We start from the raw sequence: 13,879 nt of genomic DNA, 5'->3' as shown, positions 1-13,879 counted from the left end.
CCCAGAAAATCTTAAGTGTTATTACATACAGCTGGGAAGAACAATTGGATGTAAGAGTGACGTCAACTTACCAACATTACGACCAGGAATACGACTTTCCTGAAGCGGATCCTCTGTTCGCACCACCACCCAGGACATTGGATCTAATTCCAGAGGACCTCCTGACCTCCGACCCAAAACAACGTCGCCGCAGACGGAGTAGACGGAGCGGCCTCCTGGTCAGACTTCGAAGGCGTGCACACCACCCACCGCTTCCGAGTATATTACTCGCCAATGCCCAGTCTCTAGACAACAAGGTGGACAAAATTAGAGCAAGGGTTGCCTTCCAGAGAGACATCAGAGATTGTAACATTCTCCGTTTCACGGAAACATGGCTCTCTCTCGGGATATGTTGTCGGAGTCGGTACAGCCACCGGGCTTCTCCATGCATCGCACCGACAGAGATTAACACCTCTCTGGGAAGAGGAAGGGCGGGAATGTATGCTTCATGATTAACGACTCATGGTGTAATCATAACAACATACAGGAACTCAAGTCCTTCTGCTCACAAGACCTAGAATTCCTTACAATCAAATGCCGGCCATTTTACTTACCAAGAGAATTCTCATTTACATTTAAGTCATTTAGCAGACGCTCTTATCCAGAGCGACTTACAAATTGGTGCATTCACCTTATGATATCCAGTGGAACAACCACTTTACAATAGCGCATCTAACTCTTTTAAGGGGGGGGGTTAGAAGGATTACTTTATCCTATCCTAGGTATTCCTTAAAGAGGTGGGGTTTCAGGTGTCTCCGGAAGGTGGTGATTGACTCCGCTGACCTGGCGTGGTGAGGGAGTTTGTTCCACCATTGGGGTGCCAGAGCAGCGAACAGTTTTGACTGGGCTGAGCGGGAACTGTACTTCCTCAGAGGTAGGGAGGCGAGCAGGCCAGAGGTGGATGAACGTCAGTTATAGTCACAGCTGTGTACATCCCCCCTCAAGCAGATACCACGACGGCCCTCAAGGAACTTCACTGGACTCAATGTAAACCATATATCCCGAGGCTGCATTTATTGTAGACGGGGATTTTAACGAAGCAAAATTTGAGAACAAGGCTACCTAAATTCCATCAGCATATTGATTGTAGCACTCGCGCTGGCAATACACTGGATCACTGCTACTCTAACTTCCGCGATGCATACAAGGCCCTCCCCCGTCCTCCCTTCGGCAAATCTGACCACCACGACTCCATTATGCTAATACCATCCTAAAGGCAGAAACTCAAACAGGATGTATCCGTGACAAGAACCATTCAACGCTGGTTTTGACCAAAACGAAATCCACGCTTCAAGATTGTTTTGATCACGTGGACTGGGAAATGTTCTGGGTATCCTCAGAGAATAACATCGATTTATACGCTGACTCGGTGAGTGAGTTTATAAGGAAGTGCATTGGAGATGTTGTTCCCACTGTGACTATTAAAACCTACCCTAACCAGAAACCGTGGATGGATGGCGGCGCAGAACTGCGCAGAACTGAAAGTGCGAACCACCGCATTTAAATCATGGAAAGAGGACTGTGAATATTGCCGAATATAAACAGTGTTGTCATTCCCTCCGCAAGGCAATCAAACAAACGAAATGTCGGTAGAGGGACAAAGGAGTCGCAATTCAACGGCTCAGACATGAGACGTATGTGGCAGGTGTCATGACTGGCCTGTTCGGGTCAGGTTACCGTGGACCACAGTCCTACAGAGATATCTCTCACACCCACCAAAGGGGGGGGCGGGAGATAGAGAGGTAGGGCACGGTAACCTGACACCTCGCGCCCATTGTAAATCGTAAGGCAGCAGACAAAATCCTTTGTCCTCTCAAACCCCACCCCCACCCAACCCCACCCAGAGGGAAGAGGGTATAACAGTAGAGGAGAAGGGAGACAGTAGACCCAGGGGGTAAGAGGGTAGACCCAGGGGGTAATTGAGCTCCTGGTTTTGGACCAACAGTCCTCTCAGCTCATAGTTTTGGACCAACAGTCCTCTCAGCTCATAGTTTTGGACCAACAGTCCTCTCAGCTCATAGTTTTGGACCAACAGTCCTCTCAGCTCATAGTTTTGGACCAACAGTCCTCTCCGCTCATAGTTTTGGACCAACAGTCCTCTCAGCTCATAGTTTTGGACCAACAGTCCTCTCAGCTCATAGTTTTGGACCAACAGTCCTCTCAGCTCATAGTTTTGGACCAACAGTCCTCTCAGCTCATAGTTTTGAACCAACAGTCCTCTCAGCTCATAGTTTTGGACCAACAGTCCTCTCAGCTCATAGTTTTGGACCAACAGTCCTCTCAGCTCATAGTTTTGGACCAACAGTCCTCTCAGCTCATGGTTTTGAACCAACAGTCCTCTCAGCTCATAGTTTTGGACCAACAGTCCTCCCAGCTCATAGTTTTGGACCAACAGTCCTCCCAGCTCATGGTTTTGGACCAACAGTCCTCTCAGCTCATAGTTTTGGACCAACAGTCCTCTCAGCTCATAGTTTTGGACCAACAGTCCTCTCAGCTCATAGTTTTGGACCAACAGTCCTCTCGGCTCATAGTTTTGGACCAACAGTCCTCTCGGCTCATAGTTTTGGACCAACAGTCCTCTCGGCTCATAGTTTTGGACCAACAGTCCTCTCGGCTCATAGTTTTGAACCAACAGTCCTCTCGGCTCATAGTTTTGAACCAACAGTCCTCTCGGCTCATAGTTTTGGACCAACAGTCCTCTCGGCTCATAGTTTTGGACCAACAGTCCTCTCGGCTCATAGTTTTGAACCAACAGTCCTCTCGGCTCATAGTTTTGGACCAACAGTCCTCTCGGCTCATAGTTTTGGACCAACAGTCCTCTCGGCTCATAGTTTTGGACCAACAGTCCTCTCAGCTCATGGTTTTGAACCAACAGTCCTCTCCGCTCATAGTTTTGGACCAACAGTCCTCTCAGCTCATAGTTTTGGACCAACAGTCCTCTCAGCTCATAGTTTTGGACCAACAGTCCTCTCAGCTCATAGTTTTGGACCAACAGTCCTCTCAGCTCATAGTTTTGGACCAACAGTCCTCTCAGCTCATAGTTTTGGACCAACAGTCCTCTCGGCTCATAGTTTTGGACCAACAGTCCTCTCGGCTCATAGTTTTGGACCAACAGTCCTCTCGGCTCATAGTTTTGGACCAACAGTCCTCTCGGCTCATAGTTTTGAACCAACAGTCCTCTCGGCTCATAGTTTTGGACCAACAGTCCTCTCGGCTCATAGTTTTGGACCAACAGTCCTCTCGGCTCATAGTTTTGGACCAACAGTCCTCTCGGCTCATAGTTTTGAACCAACAGTCCTCTCCGCTCATAGTTTTGGACCAACAGTCCTCTCAGCTCATAGTTTTGGACCAACAGTCCTCTCAGCTCATAGTTTTGGACCAACAGTCCTCTCAGCTCATAGTTTTGGACCAACAGTCCTCTCAGCTCATAGTTTTGGACCAACAGTCCTCTCAGCTCATAGTGTTGGACCAACAGTCCTCTCAGCTCATAGTTTTGGACCAACAGTCCTCTCGGCTCATAGTGTTGGACCAACAGTCCTCTCGGCTCATAGTGTTGGACCAACAGTCCTCTCGGCTCATAGTTTTGGACCAACAGTCCTCTCGGCTGATAGTTTTGGACCAACAGTCCTCTCGGCTCATAGTTTTGGACCAACAGTCCTCTCGGCTCATAGTTTTGAACCAACAGTCCTCTCGGCTCATAGTGTTGGACCAACAGTCCTCTCAGTTCATAGTGTTGGACCAACAGTCCTCTCGGCTCATAGTTTTGGACCAACAGTCCTCTCAGCTCATTGTAATGTAACTACATTGCTGCTCGGCCTAGACCCTCTTCAGTAGAAGCTAGTTACCTTCAACATGAACCACAAATGACTCATGCAATCATATATGCTTGTATCCCAAATGGCAGCTACTATTCCTTACATAGTGCCCCCTGTGGGCCCTGGTCAAAAGTAGTGCACTGTTTAGGGAACAGGGTGTAATTTGGGATGCAGGGGAGAGAATGAATGATGGAATCCAGCCGTCTCATCAGCTCATAAATGTGTTGTATTATTCACCACTCTCTCTGATGGTGCCTTCCCTATGGTTACACTGGGCGTGTGTGTGTTTATGCGCTGGTCTATATGTGCGTGCGAGCTTGTCTGTATGTGTGTGTGTGTCAGCTGGTCAATGTGTGTGTGAGTCAGTGTGTGTGTGTGTGTGTGCGTGCAAGCTGGTCTGTATGCGTGTGTGTCCGTGTGTGTGTGTGTGTGTGAGTAATACATCCTGGGGAAAAGCTGCTATTAGCCAATAGAAACACATTGAATAACAGTCATTACTGCTATTAGCCAATAGAAACACATTGAATAACAGATAGTCCTTACTGCTATTAGCCAATAGAAACACATTGAATAACAGACAGTCCTTACTGCTATTAGCCAATAGAAACACATTGAATAACAGATAGTCCTTACTGCTATTAGCCAATAGAAACACATTGAATAACAGATAGTCCTTACTGCTATTAGCCAATAGAAACACATTGAATAACAGACAGTCCTTACTGCTATTAGCCAATAGAAACACATTGAATAACAGATAGTCCTTACTGCTATTAGCCAATAGAAACACATTGAATAACAGATAGTCCTTACTGCTATTAGCCAATAGAAACACATTGAATAACAGACATTCCTTACTGCTATTAGCCAATAGAAACACATTGAATAACAGATAGTCATTACTGCTATTAGCCAATAGAAACACATTGAATAACATACAGTCCTTACTGCTATTAGCCAATAGAAACACATTGAATAACAGATAGTCTTTACTATTAGCCAATAGAAACACATTGAATAACAGTCCTTACTGCTATTAGCCAATAGAAACACATTGAATAACAGACAGTCAGTCCCAAAAAATGTAAAGGAAGTTTGTTCAGAAGTGTCTGTCCTATATCTGAGAGATATAAGATCAGGAAACATTTTTTTTGTATTTTTTTTTTTTTTTACATGTTGTGATGGATTGAGAGGGTGTGTGTGTTTGAAGGCCGATATATTCCTGCTCGTTGGCGACATCTACTGGCCAGGAGGGAGGGTGGCCCCGGAAGGGTAAGACGCTTGTGCTGTGGCACATTCTGTTGTTTCTTTCACCTGAATTAAAAAGTCCTGGGTCTTTTCCCTGGAGAAAAGTCCATATTTGGTCTACGCTTGTTGTTACTTCACACGCTCGTCACTTGTCCACCAACACCAACGTCACCCGACCGATACACTGAGACTGCAGTAATATCAGATCACGGAGAAGCTCATCAAGGAGCTGCTGGCTCATGACAGCCAGGTCCATCTCAATCTGCACAGGGAGGTCATTACAGAGCAAAGGAATCAAAATGTTGGGTTTGTGGCCCACCTACAGGCCCGCTGGTGCTCCGCAGACTAACCCAGCCAATGGACCTAACCGGGCAGGTTCCTGTTGAAAATGGCGGATGACGTGGAGGCCTACCTCTTAATCTTTGAGAGGACCGCAACACGGGAGGGTTGGCCCGAGAGCACCTGTGCTGCTTGGACCCTTCCTGGCTGGAGAAGCACAACGGGCCTACTGTGACCTATCAGATGACCAGGCTAAAGACGACAAAGGGCCTACTGTGACCTATCAGATGACCAGGCTAAAAACTACAAGGTGGTTCTGACCCGGTATAGCGACACATTGATGACCCGGGCCTTGAAGTTCCACGGATTGGACCCGCCCAGTCAGTTAGGGCCCAGATGCACGACTTCATCCGTCTGGCGAAGGCATGGTTGCAGTGACCACGCAGGGGCCCCAGCGTGGTGGAGAGATTGGTAATGGACCACTTCATACGGGCCCTTCCCTATGACGCCAAGAAGGTGGCCAACCAGGGCAATCCATAGAAAAGTATTGTCCAAATTCAGCAGGTTATGGTGTGAAATAGGCTTTTTGAAAGTGCCGTCTTTATTGTCTTACTCTTTAACGCCGTCTTCGGTGTTCTTATCAATACACAAGCACCCCCCCCCCCTTTCAGTCCTATCCGTGGAACAGCTTGCTGCCCATAGACATGCATTATAACCCATAGAAGGGTCTTGGAACCTCTAACCCTGGCAATTTGACTGTAAACTCATGGGTACGCTAGCATTGGCTGTCGGTCTTGACTTGAATGGGAACTGCTCTCTACGGATTATACTGTGCGTCTATGAAATACAATCTTATCGAAAAACGTAGTTTAGAAAGCAAAATGATGTAATTACTAAATGTGGAATGTGACAGAATTTACCCCCCCCCCCCCGCAAAAAAAAAATTTGATGAATAAAATGAAGGGGATGATGACACAATCTTTGCGAGAGGGATGGTATCTGATTTCATTGGTCCTCAACTCGCTGCTCAGACACTTCTTTCTGGATTATTGGAGTTATCCCCCCCCTCGAGTTAGCCCCCCTCATGTATACCATGAGTATCCTGTACATACGACTGATAACATTTGTTATGGCTTGTTCTTTGGAGGTCCAGGCTGGGTGTCTGTAAAGCCATTTTGTGACTACTGCTGATGTAAAAAAAAAAAAAAAGGCTTTAAATAAAAATACATTTGATTGGTTTGATTACCAACCATGGGATCCAGGACATTAAAATGACACCCAGGAGTGTAAAGTCATGTTTATTAATTAATTCATGTAATATAGACATTCCGGTTTGAATTGCGCAGTAAAATAAGATCTGGCTTAAACAATAAACTGTTCATACTCTCTCTCACTCTTTATATAATGGTACCAATGTTTTGAAGGTAAAACAGTGCAACAGGCTGAGTATACTGTAGCTAGCTACAGCTCCTTCAATAACAAACAGATGGGCGGTTGGTTGAGTATAGCTAGCTACAGCTCTGTCAATAACAAACAGATGGGCGGTTGGTTGAGTATAGCTAGCTACAGCTGTTCAATAACAAACAGATGGGCGGTTGGTTGAGTGTAGCTAGCTACAGCTGTTCAATAACAAACAGATGGGCGGTTGGTTGAGTGTAGCTAGCTACAGCTCTGTCAATAACAAACAGATGGGTGGTTGGTTGAGTGTAGCTAGCTACAGCTCTGTCAATAACAAACAGATGGGCGGTTGGTTGATGCTGCACGTATTTAATTACAATGTTGCGAGAATACAACTGTGACATATATAAATGTATGCATCCCAAATGGCACCCTATTCCCTATATAGTGCACTACTATAGACCAGAGCCCTATTCCCTACATAGTGCACTACTTTTCACCAGAACCCTATAGGGCTATATAGTAGTGCACTATAAAGGGAATAGGGCTCTGGTCTATAGTAGTGCACTATGTAGGGACTAGGGCTCTGGTCTATAGTAGTGCACTATGTAGGGACTAGGGCTCTGGTCTATAGTAGTGCGCCATTTGGGATTCACACCACATCTTATTAACTTTCATTCCAATCTGACGTACAAAACATCTTAAGGAGACTAAACGCATGATAAAGACAGAACCATTTCACCGATTACTTCCCGGAAAAAGGAAACATGGGCTGAGCAGCTGACATTTTCTTTCGGGTTTTTTCCAAAATGAAAGAATATTGTATCAATCAATAAAGGACACACATTTTGAAACTGTGGATCTACTTCCAAATACAGGTCAGTCTCAAGAGCTTTCAGAACAGGTTATATTGGTGTAGCGGATCTAAAAAAAAAAGTGTGTTTGTGCACATGGATCATGCTAGAAATGGAGTCGTTACGTTTGAATCTTAAGTCTGTTTTTTTTAGACCATTCCCTCAGAAACACACGCTAACTGAAAAGAAAATGGCTGCTTTTAAGTACATTCTTAAAAGTCACACAAGGCATCAGAGAAGAAGAGTTAGTCTATGTAGTCTCTGTAGCGTACTGAGTAGAGTCTGAGGATGAGAGAGAGAGAGAGGGAGTGGTACTGTAGTTTAGCAGGTAGCTGGGGTTGTGGGGCAGAATAGGTAGCCGGAGTTGTGGGGAAGAACAGGTAGCCGGTAGCAGTTCCAGAGAGAAGCCGGTAGCAGTTCCAGAGAGAAGCCGCTAGAGTTCCAGAGAGAAGCCGCTAGAGTTCCAGAGAGAAGCCGCTAGAGTTCCAGAGAGAAGCCGCTAGAGTTCCAGAGAGAAGCCGCTAGAGTTCCAGAGAGAAGCCGCTAGAGTTCCAGAGAGAAGCCGCTAGAGTTCCAGAGAGAAGCCGCTAGAGTTCCAGAGAGAAGCCGCTAGAGTTCCAGAGAGAAGCCGCTAGAGTTCCAGAGAGAAGCCGCTAGAGTTCCAGAGAGAAGCCGCTAGAGTTCCAGAGATGGAGGAGTCCTCTCCTCCTGAATATCCCAGCTGCTGTGATGTCGTTTCAAACCAGCCTTCCCGGGGTGCTGCTAGGAACATGTAGTCCACAGGAGAGAACAATTCTGTCATTTTAGTACACGGCGGTCTGCTCTGTTAGTATCCCAGAGTGCTTTGCGTCCAGACGGGGGAGATAGCTGCGTCACTGCTCCGTAGGACACACTCCTCGGTCCTTACAGCAGAAGTAATGAACTACAACACCGTTGGAATACCTGGCGAAGGCGCTGCGCAGGACAGACAACAAGAGTTTTAGTATATAGACCTCCATTACTACATATTTACAACAGGTTTTATCACATAATAAGGGATGTATTACATAGTTATAGGTGTTTGTAAAGCATTGATATTAGTATGGCCAGCAGAATGCCACCCTGCATATCACTGCTGGCTTGCCTCTGAAGCTAAGCAGGGTTGGTCCTGGTTGGGAGACCAGATGCTCCTGGAAGTGGTGTTTGAGGGCCAGTAGGAGGCACTCTTTCCTCTGGTCTAACAAAATATCCCAATGCCCCAGGGCAGTGATTGGGGACATTGCCCTGTGCCGTCTTTCAGATTGGACATGAAACGAGTGTCCTGACTCTCTGTGGTCACTATAGATCCCATGGTACTTATCATAAGAGTAGAGGTGTTAACCCCGGTGTCCTGGATAAAGTCCCAATCTGGTCCTCATACCATCACGGTCACCTAATCCTCCCCAGTTTACAATTGGCTCATTCATCTCCCCTGTAACTATTCCCCAGGTCGTTGCTGTAAATGAGAATGTGTTCTCAGTCAACATACCTAAAAGGAGTGCACTATATAGGGACTAAAGGAGTGCACTATATAGGGACTAAAGGAGTGCACTATATAGGGTCTAAAGGAGTGCACTATATAGGGTCTAAAGGAGTGCACTATATAGGGACTAAAGGAGTGCACTATATAGGGACTAAAGGAGTGCACTATATAGGGTCTAAAGGAGTGCACTATATAGGGTCTAAAGGAGTGCACTATATAGGGTCTAAAGGAGTGCACTATATAGGGTCTAAAGGAGTGCACTATATAGGGTCTAAAGGAGTGCACTATATACAATTGGCTCATTCATCCCCCCTCCTCTCCCCTGTAACTATTCCCCAGGTCGTGGCAGTAAATTAGAATGTGTTCTCAGTGAATTTACCAGGGAAAATAAGGGTTAAATACAAGTTTACCTGTTTCCTATCTTCTTCTTACAGACCCTGCAGGTCTTTTCCTCTGTGATGATACACTTCACCTGTTGGTGGAAGATACGTTCCTCCTGGACCTGAACACGTCAAACAGACACAAAGACAAAACAACAGGGTTGAATCTCAAAAAGGTAGTTCCTTGTTGCTCGCATCCTCTTTCCTTTAACCTGCCTCTTTTTCAAAACGTCAGAGAGAAGCAACTCTTCAAAACATCAGAAGAGGAAGCTCTTTCCTTTAATCTGCTCTTCAAAACATCAGAAGGGAGGAAGCTCTTTCCTTAATCCTCTTGGCTTCTCTCTGAAGTTTTGAAAAAGAGTCTGGTAGAGGACAGTTATAGAGGACACCAACACACAGAGCGTCTCTCTCACCCGTAGGAACTCGGCCTGCAGCAGACTCTTGAGCACCTGGTCAAAGCGTTTCCTCTGAGCCTTCTCCTCCAGAACACTCTCTAGGAACACACGGATCTCTCTGATCTGAGTGTTGGCTGGCAGCAGGTCGATGGCCTGGTGGAGAGATATAATATAGATAGTTTACCTATAGACCTGGACCATAATGATCAGTGTTGGCTGGCAGCAGGTCGATGGCCTGGTGGATATATATCGTTTAGCTATTGTAGTATATAGTAGCTATGATATAGTTTCACTGGCATAAATAAAATTAAACCATCTAGTGTTCATCGAAATAACAACGTCAAATACAGGTAGCCTCGTCAAATAATTAACATCCAATCACATTAACCGTTACTCTCTCGCGGGAAGTCCACTAACGGTCTGTATGTAACCAAACGTAGCTACTGACCATCATTTTCACTTGTCTGACCTCTTGCATGATGACGAGTTTCTCACACGACTGGCCTATCTGGGTGATGTTTTTTCTCGCCTGAACGATCTGAATCTAGGATTACAGGGACTCTCCGCAACTATATTCAATTTGCAGGACAAAATTGAGGCTATGATTAAGAAGTTGGAGCTCTTCTCTTTCTTCATTAACAAGGACAACACACAGGTCTTTCCATCATTGTATGATTTTTTGTGTGCAAATGAACTCAAGCTTACGGACAACGTCAAATATGATATAGCGAAGCACCTGAGTTGGGTGCGCAATTACGCAGGTACTTCCCCGAAACGTATGACACAAACAACTGGATTCGTTACCCCTTTCATGCCCTGCCTCCAGTCCACTTACCGATATCTGAACAAGAGAGCCTCATCGAAATTGCAACAAGCGGTTCTGTGAACATTTTATTTAATCAGAAGCCACTGCCAGATTTATGGATGGGGCTTCGCTCAGAGTATCCTGCCTTGGCAAATCGCGCTGGATTCTCGGCCCTCACTAGCATGAAAACTAAATACAGGCACAGACTGTGTGTGGAAAATGATTTAAGACTGAGATTCTCTCCAATACAACCCAACATTGCAGAGTTATGTGCATCAATTCAAGCACACCCTTCTCATTAAGCTCCATGTATATATATCCATCTATCTATCCCTCTCCGTGTGTGATATATACTGAACAACATGCAACAATTTCTAAGATTTTACTGAGTTACAGTTCATAAGGAAATTCAGTCGGTTTAAATATATCTGTTGGTCACAAATGGGCAGTTGCTGGATATTGGCGGGAACTGGAACACGGATGAATGGCACGACAATGGGCCTCAGGATCTCGTCACGGTATCGCTGTGCATTCAAATTGCCATCGTTGTCTGTAGCTTAGGTCTGCCCCATACCATAACCCCACTGCCACCATGGGGGCACTCTGTTCACAGCGTTGACAGTAACAAACCGCTTTCCGCCATACAAGTGGTCTGCCGTTGTGAGGCCGTTTGCACGTAATGCGACATTCTAAAACAATGTTGGCGAAATGAGAAATTAACATTCAATTCTCTGATGGACATTCCTGCAGTCCTTTCAAAACTTGGAGACATCTGTGGCATTGTGTTGTGTGACAAAACTGCACATTTTAGGACTGGCCTTTTATTATCCCCAACACAAGGTGCACCTATGTAATGATCATGCTGTTTAATCAGCTTCTTGATATACCACACCTGTCAGGTGGATTATCTCGGCAAAGGAGAAATGCTCACTAACAGGGATGTAAACAAATTTGTGCACAAAACATTTTAGAGAAATAAGCTTTTTGTGCTTCTGGAACATTTCTGGGATCTTTTATTTCAGCTCATGAAACATGAGACCGACACTTTATTTTTGTTCAGTGTATTCTGAAAGTATTCAGACCCTTTGACTTTTCCCACATTTTGTTACGTTACAGCCTTATTCTAAAATAGATTAAAAATGAACTTGTCAGATAGATGAATACAACTAAGTTGAGAAGCCAACTTTCTGTGGTGCAGCTGTGGTGTGGTGCAGCCTACCTTAGTGGTATTCAGCTGTGGTGTGGTGCAGCCTACCTTAGTGGTATTCAGCTGTGGTGTGGTGCAGCCTACCTTAGTGGTATTCAGCTGTGGTGTGGTGCAGCCTACCTTAGTGGTATTCAGCTGTGGTGTGGTGCAGCCTACCTTAGTGGTATTCAGCTGTGGTGTGGTGCAGCCTACCTTAGTGGTATTCAGCTGTGGTGTGGTGCAGCCTACCTTAGTGGTATTCAGCTGTGGTGCAGCCTACCTTAGTGGTATTCAGCTGTGGTGTGGTGCAGCCTACCTTAGTGGTATTCAGCTGTGGTGTGGTGCAGCCTACCTTAGTGGTATTCAGCTGTGGTGTGGTGCAGCCTACCTTAGTGGTATTCAGCTGTGGTGTGGTGCAGCCTACCTTAGTGGTATTCAGCTGTGGTGTGGTGCAGCCTACCTTAGTGGTATTCAGCTGTGGTGTGGTGCAGCCTACCTTAGTGGTATTCAGCTGTGGTGTGGTGCAGCCTACCTTAGTGGTATTCAGCTGTGGTGTGGTGCAGCCTACCTTAGTGGTATTCAGCTTGCTGTGGTGCAGCTCCAGGACATGTAGAGCTGCCATTAGATTGGCCTGTGGCTCCAACAACTCCATTTTGATTGGCCCAAGGCAGTGGGCGTCAGGAGGGGACAGGTACATGCGCAGTAGAGACAGGTACACCTGTATCATAACACCACTGGGTTAACAGACAGGTACACCTGTATCATAACACCACTGGGTTAACAGACAGGTACACCTGTATCATAACACCACTGGGTTAACAGACAGGTACACCTGTATCATAACACCACTGGGTTAACAGACAGGTACACCTGTATCACAACACCACTGGGTTAACAGACAGGTACACCTGTATCATAACACCACTGGGTTAACAGACAGGTACACCTGTATCACAACACCACTGGGTTAACAGACAGGTACACCTGTATCACAACACCACTGGGTTAACAGACAGGTACACCTGTATCATAATACCACTGGGTTAACAGACAGGTACACCTGTATCATAATACCACTGGGTTAACAGACAGGTACACCTGTATCATAATACCACTGGGTTAACAGACAGGTACACCTGTATCACAACACCACTGGGTTAACAGACAGGTACACCTGTATCATAATACCACTGGGTTAACAGACAGGTACACCTGTATCACAACACCACTGGGTTAACAGACAGGTACACCTGTATCACAACACCACTGGGTTAACAGACAGGTACACCTGTATCATAACACCACTGGGTTAACAGACAGGTACACCTGTATCACAACACCACTGGGTTAACAGACAGGTACACCTGTATCATAATACCACTGGGTTAACAGACAGGTACACCTGTATCACAACACCACTGGGTTAACAGACAGGTACACCTGTATCACAACACCACTGGGTTAACAGACAGGTACACCTGTATCACAACACCACTGGGTTAACAGACAGGTACACCTGTATCACAACACCACTGGGTTAACAGACAGGTACACCTGTATCATAATACCACTGGGTTAACAGACAGGTACACCTGTATCATAATACCACTGGGTTAACAGACAGGTACACCTGTATCATAACACCACTGGGTTAACAGACAGGTACACCTGTATCACAACACCACTGGGTTAACAGACAGGTACACCTGTATCATAACACCACTGGGTTAACAGACAGGTACACCTGTATCATAACACCACTGGGTTAACAGACAGGTACACCTGTATCATAATACCACTGGGTTAACAGACAGGTACACCTGTATCACAACACCACTGGGTTAACAGACAGGTACACCTGTATCATAACACCACTGGGTTAACAGACAGGTACACCTGTATCATAATACCACTGGGTTAACAGACAGGTACACCTGTATCACAACACCACTGGGTTAACAGACAGGTACACCTGTATC

General features: G+C 45.8%; 1 protein-coding gene across 3 annotated transcripts in view; it reads right to left on the bottom strand.

The window, feature by feature from the left end:
* Positions 1–6,663: 6,663 nt before the first annotated feature.
* The window catches only part of LOC139563532 (vam6/Vps39-like protein), a 37,318-nt gene continuing 30,102 nt past the window's right edge, over positions 6,664–13,879 (bottom strand). For all 3 annotated transcript variants that reach the window (XM_071382265.1, XM_071382266.1, XM_071382267.1), the window contains 4 exons: positions 12,469–12,618; positions 9,928–10,062; positions 9,545–9,636; positions 6,664–8,587 (listed from right to left, as the gene is read on the bottom strand). In XM_071382265.1, coding sequence (XP_071238366.1) covers positions 8,506–8,587; positions 9,545–9,636; positions 9,928–10,062; positions 12,469–12,618 — 459 coding nt within the window. In that variant the 3' untranslated portion in view covers positions 6,664–8,505. The remainder of the gene's footprint in view (positions 8,588–9,544; positions 9,637–9,927; positions 10,063–12,468; positions 12,619–13,879) is intronic.

This window comes from Salvelinus alpinus, chromosome 34 (assembly GCF_045679555.1).
Source record: "Salvelinus alpinus chromosome 34, SLU_Salpinus.1, whole genome shotgun sequence".
Taxonomy (NCBI): Eukaryota; Metazoa; Chordata; class Actinopteri; order Salmoniformes; family Salmonidae; genus Salvelinus; species Salvelinus alpinus.
This window is presented reverse-complemented; position numbering and strand designations above follow the sequence as displayed.